This window comes from Bombina bombina, chromosome 5, assembly GCF_027579735.1.
Source record: "Bombina bombina isolate aBomBom1 chromosome 5, aBomBom1.pri, whole genome shotgun sequence".
NCBI lineage: Eukaryota > Metazoa > Chordata > Amphibia > Anura > Bombinatoridae > Bombina > Bombina bombina.
In genome coordinates this window covers 1,124,617,258-1,124,630,570 of record NC_069503.1, presented here as the reverse complement: position 1 = coordinate 1,124,630,570, position 13,313 = coordinate 1,124,617,258, and the positions used below count along the sequence as shown (strand labels likewise).

Below are 13,313 nucleotides of genomic sequence, written 5' to 3'. Positions count from 1 at the left end.
TACAAAGCTGAAGTGGTCTCGTGTGAAAACGAGCAAAAGGGATCGCGTCCGAAGCAGCAGTCATGAGACCTAAAATCTCCATGCATAATGCTACCGAAGGGAACAATTGAGACTGAAGGTTTCGACAGGCCGAAACCAATTTCAGACGTCTCTTTTCTGTCAGAGACAAAGTCATGGACACTGAATCTATTTGGAAACCTAAAAAGGTTACTCTTGTCTGAGGAATCAAAGAACTTTTTGGTAAATTGATCCTCCAACCATGTCTTTGAAGAAACAACACAAGTTGATTTGTGTAAGATTCTGCAGAATGTAAAGACTGAGCAAGTACCAAAATATCGTCCAAATAAGGAAATACCGCAATACCCTGTTCTCTGATTACAGAGAGAGGGACACCTAGAACCTTTGAAAAGATCCTTGGCGCAGTTGCTAGAAAAAATGGAAGAGCAATAAACTGGTAATGCTTGTCTAGAAAAGAGAATATCAGAAACTGATAGTGATCTGAGTGAATAGGAATATGCAGGTATGCATCCTGTAAGTCTATTGTAGACATATAATGCCCTTGCTGAACAAAAGGCAGAATAGTTCTTATAGTCACCATTTTGAATGTTGGTATCCTTACATAACGATTCAATATTTTTAGATTCAGAACTGGTCTGAAAGAATTCTCTTTCTTTGGCACAATGAATAGATTTGAATAAAACCCCAGACCCCGTTCCAGAACTGGAACTGGCATAATTACCCCAGCTAACTCTAGGTCTGAAACACATTTCAGAAATGCCTGAGCCTTCACTGGATTTACTGGAATGCGTGAGAGAAAAAATCTTCTCACAGGTGGCCTTACCTTGAAACCTATTCTGTACCCTAGTGAAACAATGTTCTGAATCCAAAGATTGTGAATCGAATTGATCCAAACATCTTTGAAAAATCATAACCTGCCCCCTACCAGCTGCTCTGGAATGAGGGCCGCACCTTCATGCGGATTTAGGAGCAGGTTTTGACTTTCTGGAAGGCTTGGATTTATTCCAGACTGGATTAGGTTTCCAACCGGAAACCGTTCCTTTAGGAGAAGGGTCGGGCTTCTGCTCTCTATTTTGACGAAAGGAACGAAAACGATTAGTAGCCCTAAAATTACCTTTAGATTTTTTGTCCTGGGGCAAAAAAGCTCCCTTCCCTCCAGTAACAGTTGAAATTATAGAATCCAACTAAGAACCAAACAACTTATTACCTTGGAAAGAGAGAGAAAGCAAAGTTGACTTAGAAGTCATATCTACATTCCAAGATTTAAGCCACAAAGCTCTTCTGGCTAAAATAGCTAAAGACATATACCGGACATCAACTCTAATGATATAAAAAATGGCATCACAGACAAAGTTATTAGCATGTTGAAGAAGTTTAACAATGCTATATGCATTATGATCTGTCACTTGTTGCGCTAAAGCCTCCAACCAAAAAGTTGAAGCTGCAGCAACATCAGCCAAAGATATAGCAGGTCTAAATAAATTACCTGAACATAAATAAGCTTTTCTTAAAAAAGATTCAATCTTTATATCCAAAGGATCTTTAAACGAAGTGCTATCTGCCGTAGGAATAGCAGTACATTTAGCAAGGGTAGAGATAGCTCCATCGACCTTAGGGATTTTATCCCAAAACTCCAATCTATCAGATGGCACAGGGTACAATTTCTTAAACCTTGGAGAAGGAGTAAATGAAGTACCCAAACTATCCCATTCCCTAGCAATCACATCTGAGATAGCATCAGGAACTAGAAAAACTTCCGGAATTAATACATGAGGCTTATAAACCGAATTTAAACGTTTAGCAGTTTTAGTATCAGGAGGACTGGATTCCTCCATATCTAATGCAATCAAAACTTCTTTTAGCAATGAACGAATAAACTCCATTTTAAATAAATATGAGGATTTATCAGAATCAATATCTGTAGTAGAATCTTCTGAACCAGAAAAAAACCTCATCAGAATCAGAATAGTCAGAATGATGACGGTCACCTAAAAATTCATCTGAAATGTGAGAAGTTTTGAAAGACCTTTTACGTTTACTGGAAGGAGGAATAACAGACAGAGCCTTCCTAATAGAATTAGAAACAAATTCTTTTACATTAACAGGAACATCCTGAACGTTAGATGTTGAAGGAACAACAACAGGTAAAGGATTATTACTAATGGAGACACAATCAGCATTGGAAAGTTTATCATGACAGCTTTCACAAACTACAGCTGGAGGAACAGTTACCACAAGTTTAAAACATATGCACTTAACTTTGGTAGAACCAGCATCAGGCAGCGTCTGTTCATTAGTGGATTTTGATCCAGGGTCGGGATGAGACATCTTGCAATATGTAATAGAAAAAACAACATATAAAGCAAAATTATCAAATTCCTTAAATGACAGTTTCAGGAATGGGAAAGAATGCAAAATAATAAGCTTCTAGCAACCAGAAGCAATGAAGAGAAATGTTTAAATAATGTGAGTAAAAGAGACGCCCCATTTTTTTGGCGCAAAAAAATGTCTGAATACGCATGCGTAATATAATACAACTTCCGGTGAAAAATTACCACGCCGGAAGTGACTAAATTTTTAGCGCCAAAAAAAGAACGTGCCAAAAAATAACGAAATAAAAAGAAAAATTTCCCGCCCCCGCAAGCTTAACAGCACGCAGGAAAAATGGCCAAATGAAAATTTTTCAAGGTAAGAAAAAATAATTAAATGCATTATCCCAATAATGAAACTGACAGTCTGAAAATAAGGAATACCGTTTATCCTGAATCAAGGCAAATATAAGTTTATAGACATATATTTAGAACTTTACATATAAAGTGCCCAACCATAGCTTAGAGTGTCACAAAAAATAAGACTTACTTACCCCAGGACACTCCTCTACATAAAGCAGATAGCCAAACCAGTACTGAAACGAGAATCAGTAGAGATAACGGTATATAAGAGTATATCGTCGATCTGAAAAGAGAGGTAGGAGAAGAAATCTCTACGACCGATAACAGAGAACCTATGAAATAGATCCCCTAGAGGAAGACCATTGTTCTCGAATAGGCAATACTCTCCTCACATCCCTCTGACATTCGCTGCACTCTGAGAGGAAAACCGGGCTTCAACCTGTTGCGAAGCGCATATCAACGTAGAATCTAAGCACAAACTTACTTCACCACCTCCATGGGAGGCAAAGTTTGTAAAACTGAATTGTGGGTGTGGTGAGGGGTGTATTTATAGGCATTTTAAGGTTTGGGAAACTTTGCCCCTCCTGGTAGGAATGTATATCCCATACGTCACTAGCTCATGGACTCTTGCTAATTACATGAAAGAAAATAACAATCTGGGAAATTCTACCCCTTATACAACAGGGAAAAGTTTTGTCAATGTTTAATTTGGATGCATTCCTTTCTATTCCTATCTCCTGTTTCTAATATTTGAGTCCCAGGAGAAATGGCTCATGGACTCTCATCACCATGAAAAAAAACATTGTTATCAGGTAAGCATACATTTTGTTTTAAATGTCACTAATAATTTTGTCTTATATATATCCATACATCTTAACATGCTTATTCAACATTTTTGCACATAAAATGATAGTGAAATATGTTCTGCAAAACCTGTTTTTTTACTGCTCTGTCAGTATAGTGACAAAACTGGTTGTTGTATGAAGACACAAAAACATTGCTTGTCTTCTATTTCCATAGTTAAAGAGACAGTATAATCAAAATTAAACATTCACGATTCAGTTAGAACAAGACATTTAAAAAAAACTTACTTTTATTATCTGGTTTGCTTCCTTATCTTGGTATTATTTGTTGAAAAGCATAACTAGGTAATAGAGCAGATATGCAATACTGGGAATTAGTTGCTAATTGGTGGCTGCACATATATGCCTCATATCATTGACTCACCCAATGTGTAAAGGTAGCTCCCAATAGAGCAATTCTGCTCCTTCATCAAAGGATACAAAAGAAAGTAAAGCAAATAGAATAATAGAAGTAAATGAAAATTAGTTTAAAATTGTATGATCTACCTTAATCATGAAAGAAACATTTGGGGTTTCATGTCCCTTTAAATACCATTTCAGGGGGCGGAGTTTAGCCAAGCTCTAAGATGGCAGCATAACTTGGCAGCTCCCTGCAGTAATAAAAGCTATGAGGAAGAAAAGCATGTCTGGAGACTTCAAACAAAGTCTAAAAGTATCCATGGATGATTACTAAAGCAAGCAGATACTTCTGGCAGAGTGCCGTCAAAAATATTGGCAGAGAAGACAACAATCCAGACTGAGAACCGCGGCACACAATCTCCCATTACCGCGCCACAGCACACACGCCATCACGAAACAAGGGAGCAAGGAGACTGCCTGTGACCCAGACCAGAACCCATTACCTGCTCTATGTGGGCCAACTGGTGAGCGGTAGCCGAGACCTCCCGCCACGATACTCAGAGGAGACCGGAAAGCAGAGAATAAAGCAGCACACAGTAAGGCCTGGCAAACGGCCATATTCCGGCCGCACTCACAGCCGCCATTAAGCTCCAGTCGATCAGTGGGTGAAAGTGGAAGCGACTAGGAGGCCACTACCTCCCCTGCAGCTCCATCGGTAACAGCGATCGCAACGCCTGATAGAAGGGGTATGTAAATACTAGGCATTAACCTCCAGGCCGCACATAACGCCCGAGAAAACAGTGCACATGACTTTAAAGAACCAAAAAGGCCCCACATTAATACCGCCACAGGCTTGATCTCAGACTGTTATAATCCTTATTGCCAAGTAAACAGGGGGGCCTTTGAATTGAAAATAAGCCTGCCACCTTTACTGGGGTTTGCGAGAGCTTCCTACATAACAACCCAGGCTGCTAGTGTGTTAACAAAGGCCTCATATTGCCAACCAGAACTGTGCCACTATGACAGCTAAAAAGCCTAACAAATCTGATAAAAACCTAAAATCCACTGCACTGGACAATTACCTAAGATCTACTAAAAATCTGGTTACAGGGGAGATTGATGATGAAACAGAAGAGGGACACCAGACACACACATTAAACATAATGGAACCTCCAAGGGAAGGTGGGAGCATGACAAAAGCTGATCTCCACACCCTGGTCTCCAAAGGCTGTGGGCCTGGAGAAACTGATGAACAAAATTGATAGTTTGCACTCCTCAGTCACGAACAGCTTAGCAGAGATAAAGCAAGATTTATCTGAGCTGGGAGATAGAGTGGAGGCGGTAGAGACTGAATATGAATCTCTGACTGAAAATATAACATCCAACTCTGAATCTATTACATCCCACCAACAACAGCTTCTAGACCTCCAAGACAAAATGGATGATCTAGAAAATAGAAACAGAAGGAACAACATCAGGCTAAAAGGGATCCCAGAGACAGTAGAAGCCACAGATCTACCCTCATGCCTACTACGCCTTTTCAAAGCTGTCACAGGCGGAGAGGGTGAAACAAACTTTGTGATGGAGAGAGCTCACAGAGCCCTGAAACCAAGACCAAAAGAGGGACTCCCACCCAGAGATGTCATAGTCAGAATGCTGCAGTTCCCTGACAGAGAAAGCATCATGTCGGCGGCCAGGAAACACCAACCTTTCAAGTTTCAAGGTCAAATTATTCAATTTTTTCAAGACCTTTGTGCCCGCACCCTACAAAGAAGATATGCCCTTCGCCCCCTGACATCTTTGTTGCGGAAGCAAAATATTTCATACAGGTGGGGTTATCCTTTTGCACTACACATCTCCCACAACCAAAAGATGCTCACCATTAAATCAGCACAGGACATTCCAGAAATATGCCAATATTTAAATGTAGAGACTCCAGTACTCCCCGAGGAACCTGTCTCATCACTACACGCTACAGGTAAAGAGCCACGGACCCCGGCAAATAGATCCAGGTGGTCCAGAGTGGCGAAGAAGAAAAAAGTGAAACCATGAACTGGACTGCTAGGTAATATTGTCACAATCTCTGCCTATTGCTTATCCAGGAGCGGGTTTACGAGCCCACCCTAGATAACCGTTCTAATAAATGCTTGTATTACCCATATCTATAATCTGTAAGCTCTAGACATGTTTCCATTAGAACTACTGCACAACCCGTTGTTACTAATAGACACATGCTTAGTTACTATAATGTTTATAATGTTATTTCTATTCAATTTAGAGTTAAATTTTTGTTTTATCTACTGCTAACCTGTTTTTATGCAACTGTCAGATGCGATAGAAGAGTCATCTCTAACCTGTCTAATGCAAACCTTATAATGACCACTTCCTGCCCAGACCTAAGGCCCTCATGTGTGCCCCCTTCACACTCACGCCTTCTATGGCCTCCAGGTGTTAGGTCACACACACACCCTAGAAAACTTTAATGGCCCTACCAACAATTAATCTAGTCTCACACAATGTGAGAGGACTAAACTCAGACACTAAAAGACGCACAGCATTTAATCACTACAAACGCCTCCGAGCAAATGTGATCTTTTTACAGGAGACACATTTCACTAAACCACAACTTCCCAAATATTGGTCTAGTGGCTTTCATCAACACTATCATTCTACTGCAGGGGAGAAAAAAAGAGGGGTGTCGATACTACTCCATTCCTCACTACACTTCGTACACATAGACTCGACTACTGACAGAGAGGGGAGGTATTTGTTGGTGAGAGGCCAGATTCAGGGAGTAGAAGTCCTGTTTTGCAATATATATGCCCCAAACGAGAAGCAGGATGCTTTTTTCAAGGAAATTACAAGACTACTAACGGGTTGGTCACAAATTAGAATAGTCCTAGCGGGGGATTTCAATATTGACCTTCAGGCGCTCAGATATGTTGGGGCCCCACACTCTTCTAAAAAATTAAATCACCTAAGAAAGGTAGCCGACACAGTTTTAAACTCGTTATCCCCACACACCCTAGTGGACTCTTGGAAATCTTTATATGGGGTCACAACAGACACAACATTCTACTCGACAGCACACAATACTTACTCCAAACTAGACTACATTATGATCAGCCAAATATTAAACCCATTACTCTTGTCAGCTAAAATCCACCCGTGCACCTGGTCAGACCGTTCAATCACACAGATATCACTCCAAGGTATAAAAAATCCCAATAGGACACAGACCTGGACATTTGACCCATCATGCCTTCAAAACCCACTGACAAAAGAAAAACTGACCCGAGCAATGGAAGAGTACTGGACTCTTAACCAGAACTCTACATACAATCCAACATCAGTTTGGGCCGCCCATAAAACTGTAATTAGGGGCATGTTAATAAAAGAAAAAGCACAGATTAAAAAGGCAGCAAATCTAGCTATGGAGAAACTGACTAAGGACATTGGAAACCTAGAGAGGGAACACAAATTAACACTATCCGGGTCCATCCTGAAACAATTAAACCAAAAACGAAACCAGCTTAACGAGATCCTCAATAACCAGTCAATAAAATATGCCCATAGACTGAAGACACAATACTTTCTTTATGCCAACAAGCCAGACAAATACTTAGCCAAAAAGATCAGAGATAACTATACGGTGGTGTCTATACCCCTCATTTGTAAGGAAGGGGGCGGAGAGACTGGGCATCCCCAGGAGATTGTGGATGCCTTTGCCTCATTTTATCAGGAGTTATATAATGGCAAAAAAGTTGACCAATGCAGGTCCACTGAAACCTTACTCAATAACTTTCTCACCAAAGCAAATCTGAAGACAATTACAGAGACAGATAGAGACTCCCTCAATTCCAAAATTACCACAATAGAAGTAGCACAGGTCATTAAAGAACTTAAACCAGGCAAAGCCCCGGGGCCTGATGGCTTACCGAGCGAATACTATAAGATGTTTGCTGGCCTCTTAACCCCACATCTTACACAATTAGCAAATCACGTGCTGGAGGGCAAGGAGCTACCTAAAGACTTACTACAAGCTAAAATAGTAGTCATCCCCAAACAAGGGAAAGACCCTAAATTCTGTGCCAGCTATAGGCCAATATCCCTCATTAACCAAGATGTTAAAATAATCACAAAAATCTTAGCTAATAGGTTAAAACATATTCTTCCCACTATAATACACCCAGATCAGGTTGGCTTCATTAAAGAGAGGGAAGCCCCGGACAACATCAGAAGGATGGTGTCGGTAATGGACTATCTTACTAGTCATGGAGTGCCTTCTCTGCTCCTATCCCTGGATGCAGAGAAGGCATTCGACAGGGTGGATTGGGGATACATGGGGGCAGTACTAAAAAAAATGGGCTTCAGGGGATCCTTCATCTCTGCAATAAACACACTGTACTCCAACCCCACAGCATATGTAAGGGCGATCGGCCACCAATCTAATACTTTCAGCATTCTAAATGGCACCCGACAGGGATGCCCACTGTCGCCCCTGCTTTTTGCAATATGCATAGAGCCGCTAGCAGAGTTCATCCGGGGAGAAACAGGGGTCGAGGGTCTTGAGATAGGGGGAAAATCCCATAAATTGACACTATTCGCGGACGATGTCCTCCTTACCCTGACGAAGCCAACCAGCTCCCTACCCATTGTCTATGACATCCTAGATAAATTCTCCAAGATCTCGGGATATAAAATTAATGTGGATAAATGTGAGGCCCTCCCCATAGCAGTCCCTAAGCCCACTATCAAGCTACTGGAGATAAATTTTGATTTTTCCTGGGTACAAGACCATGTGAAGTATTTGGGGGTCAAGCTGACACCAGAATTTGATAAACTTTACCAAACTAATTACCTTCCTTTATACAAAACTATAAAACACGATATCACGAGATGGCAACAGCATAGCTTTTCATGGTATGGACGATTATCATCGATCAAAATGAATATCTTACCCAGACTCCTCTACCTCTTTAGAACATTGCCAATTGAGGTCCCCAACAAAGATTTAGATACTATCCAATCCAAATTGATCTCTTATCTAAGAGGAGGTAAACATGCTAGAATACCCGAAATCATACTCACGAGACATAGACAGTTGGGAGGAGTGGGCCTCCCTAATTTAAGAGACTATTACCAAGCTGCCAGACTGACCCAGACAGCGACATTAGGGAGACGAAACTGTGATATTATATGGCCGGCTTTAGAAGCCACCATGGGGGGACTCAGCTCGCCAGAAGACATATTGTGGAGGAGAGAATCACTGACGACCACAAAAGGTTTCAAACCACGTGCTCTATTGATCTCTTGCCGACAATGGCACAAATCAATACACTCTCACAAGTTGATATCACAATACGCTCTTGAAAAACCACTAAAATATATAATCCCAAGAGACTGCCATATACATATAGACAAATGGGAGAACAAAGGCCTATATAGAGTAGCAGATTTCCTACAACAAGGCTCTATGATCACATTCACACAACTGCAGGAAAGATTTGAACCAAGTTCCTTACAATGGTTTGTGTATTTGCAGATTTCCTCAGCTGTCCATTCTTACACCTATGATAGGAGGGAAGGTCGCTCCACAACACTTGGGAAGCAGTGTAGCGCACATCACAGACCCAAACAAGCTATCTCACATATGTACCACGCGATACAATCAGCCAAAACAAAATACAGACCACCCATCATTAATAGATGGGAGAGAGACTTGAACATACATCTAACCACAGAAGATTGGTACACCCTGACATTTGAGGCAAGTAGGGGTTTATTGAGCGCAGACCTCAGAGAAAATAGCCTGAAATCAGTGTTTCGGTGGTACTTAACTCCGGAGAGAGTAGCATACTCGGTAAAGGGGAACTCCAGTCTCTGTTATAGAGGGTGTAAGACCAAAGGTACATACATACATATGTGGTGGGAATGTCCCAAGGTTAAAAACATATGGGATCAGACCTCAGACCTCTTGTCTAACCTTCTTGGAGACCGAATAACCATCAGTGCCTCCCAAGCTTTATTAAATACTAGAACCCAGGGGTACAATTCCCACATAAACACTTTCCTTAGAATAATCTTCACTACAGTTAGGACCACAATAGCCAAACACTGGAAGACAGGGGTACCGACATGGTCGGAGGTAACCAACAAAATGGCTGGTGTGTACGCTATGCATGAGACAGCTGCCCACCTACAAAACAAGATGGACACTTTTGGGAAAATCTGGTTTTACTGGATAATGGGGGGAGATGATGGGAATCCCTGCCAATCTATACAACAGGGTGGGGTTGAGGGGGAGCAACAGACATAAAGCATAACACAAACAAAGATACGTCTGAGATGACGAGAAACAAAAGGTCGAAAATTAAACATATAGCATTCTGACAGGTTTATTGTTATTAATGTTAAAATTACACATGCTTTTATTTTTGTTATTTTTACATTCCATTGTCTTATTTTTGTATTGTTTTTCACAAAAAAAAAGAGGAAAAGAAATGTGCAACTGGACTGCCGAGGACCCAGCTGCGTACTGGATCTCTTACTTTTGTTCAAATCTTTCTATGTTATCACACATTGTCAACCCGGTGTGGGTTGGGTCACTGGTGGCCCAGATTTGTTCCATGTATATTTATCCTGTTGTGATGTTTTACACTCAATAAAAATCATTTCAACTAAATACCATTTCAACTAATAACCTACTGTGTATTTTAAAGTCTTCCATGCTGGTCTATCCATTCTCTCTTAATATCTCTAAAATTATTTTGTTTCCTAGACTTGTTCTTTCTTGCATTTAAAACTTCACATTCAAGATGTGAAACTGACCTGGGGAGAACGTCGATCTACAATAAACTGTTCCTCTCTTCCACTGATTTAAAGAAGAAAAAGTGTCTAAGTATTTATAACAAGATTCAGAATCATAACTACCCCCCCTCAAAACATCCAATTTATCCGCCTGTGCCTCTGCCTATTTTTTTGTTATCCCATTTCTCTAAACAAATCTATTTGCTTAAGTTCTACTTTCAACAGAATACAGGTATGTAGGCACGAGGCAGCAAAATGAGTGAGTTAGTTGCACTCTACGCGATCAAAACAACAAATTATTTTCAAAAGATTCAAATAAAATAAAATGCTTGAATCACTTTACTAAACAGACTGGCATGATCTGTAGAACAGGGCTCTTTCACATACATGATAGTAAAATAAGAAGTCTCCTTTTAAACCCAATCAAATTAGGTGAATCAAAGATGTAAAGTTATTTAGGTTTAACAGCTTTAATTGAAAGCCAACTAGGAAGCTGCGCTTAAAGGGACATTAAACACTAAATACATGCTAGATAGAATGATGCATTCAAAGAAAAGATTAGTCCATGAGTAACATGTAGATGTATTTTTTAAAGTTCATTAGTTGACAAAATAAGTGTAAAGTGGGAGCTGCCATGTTGTAACTTGTGTTACCTTCTCTGCTGTGGCCAATTAGGATCAGTTATACATAGGTCACTAGAGTGTGCAGCCAATGGTTGTGCTGGATTTAACAGTGTTCTGCACTTACATTTCTAACAGGAACTGAAAAGCTCACAATTTCAGAATGGAATTACAGGCAAAGAGGACAAAATAAATAATGAAAGTATATTGCAGAGTTGTTTTATTATATACAATTTATCATTTTATATTACCATCTCAAAGTGTTTAATGTCCCTTTAATGTCTGGCAGCAGGTAGCTAAACTATTATAATGTATACACAGATGATTGGTTTCATTTTGTAAGCCATATTCTTTTAAGCTATGATGGCTTTGCATATCTTACCCAGGATCCTCTGGTGCTTTGGTAACAATGTATACAGAGTACTTCTGGGGAAACGCCTAGATGTTGTAATTGCCAATAATTGTATGGGTTTAAGCTGTATTGAGATTCTTATAAGCTAGAATTTATAGCGTAATGGTTTGGTCACATGACCTGCACATTAAATGTTGTTCAGTAGATTATATTTTAATATACAATGCGTGCAATTATATTTACCCTAAAGTAAATATAGACATTAGTAGGACAGAACTTTATTAATGATGAAACACACACTAACAAAAAGGGTTAAATCACTATCCAGCAGAGATGATAGATATTCATTTGTACTAAGGTATTTCAGAGATATTTGTAGATATTTAGGGCCAAATTACAAGTGGAGAGCAAATTAATGCTTGTTTATTGCCCTAGAAGTAAGCTATTTGCATTTATCGAGTTTGCTCGTATTATGAGTTAATAGTAAACTGTTAACCTGACGAGAGCAAAAAGATGAAAAGAATATCGCATGCACTTTCACGTATTCCCCTATAAAAGTCAATGGAGAAATAAGTAGAAAAAAACCCCAATTGCATATTCTCATGGGCGCTAACCAAACATGAAAATAAGAATATTTCAGATTCAAATGTTCTTCACATACAAGAATCTGTTCTATTTATTCATAAATACACTTTTTTTTACATATATCTGATGGTATTTTGGTACAATATATCTATAATATCTATCATCTATCTATCTATCTATCTATCTATCTATCTATCTATCTACATCTATTTATATATAGGTATAGATACACACACACACACACACACACACACATATATATATATATATATATATATATATATATATATATATATATATATATATATATATATATATATATATATATATATGAATATCTATTTTTTAAATGCATGTACAGAACATTGGAATGTGAAATACTTATAGTAAGAAGAAAGAGACAGAGAGAGAGAAAGAGAGAGAGAAAGAAAGAAAGAAAGAAAGAAAGAAAGAGAATAGAGGAAATGGAGCAAGAACTGGATACCAGGGAAGAGGTTACAGAGAAAAAACTGATATAAATTGTAGGTCCAGGCAACATCAACCCAGAAGATGAATGACTCAGGGTTATTGAAACAAATATATGAGACAGATACCCAGAACGTTTTTAAAATAGAATAAAATTCCCTCTCACATCCATAGATATTTTATGCAGCCTCCTATTTGTAGCCAATAGGTTAACTCAGAGAAAGAAAACCTTTGTCTAATTTCTGTATAATTAACTTGCACTAGATGGCGCTGTTGTATTACTGATCTTCCCTACACACAAAATGCTGGGCTTCCTAAATTTGTATTAAACTGGTGTTTATATAAAATCCACAGAACTCCAAAGACTCTGAAATGTGTTTGGCATTCTTTCTGTCATTTTGCTAATTGCTGAACATTCTCTGTTGTATTACATTCTGTGTGGGCTTGCTGCAGAGGTGCACTTTGTAGTTTTTTTTCATTCTTTTTTTTCAATCATATTTTGTTTTAGTAAAGGTTAACTCTTAAAACATAAACCATCACACCCTTCCTCTAAATTTTAATGGAATTTGTTCAGGTTTCATTTGATTAC

The 13,313-nt window shown here is 39.1% G+C and overlaps 1 protein-coding gene across 1 annotated transcript in view; it reads left to right on the top strand.

Annotated features, from left to right (window-relative positions):
* LOC128661738 (uncharacterized) overlaps nucleotides 1–13,097 on the top strand; it is an 82,678-nt gene extending 69,581 nt beyond the window's left edge. The window contains exon 4 of the mRNA XM_053715957.1: nucleotides 10,674–13,097. Coding sequence (XP_053571932.1) covers nucleotides 10,674–10,775 — 102 coding nt within the window. The 3' untranslated portion in view covers nucleotides 10,776–13,097. The remainder of the gene's footprint in view (nucleotides 1–10,673) is intronic.
* Nucleotides 13,098–13,313: the final 216 nt, after the last annotated feature.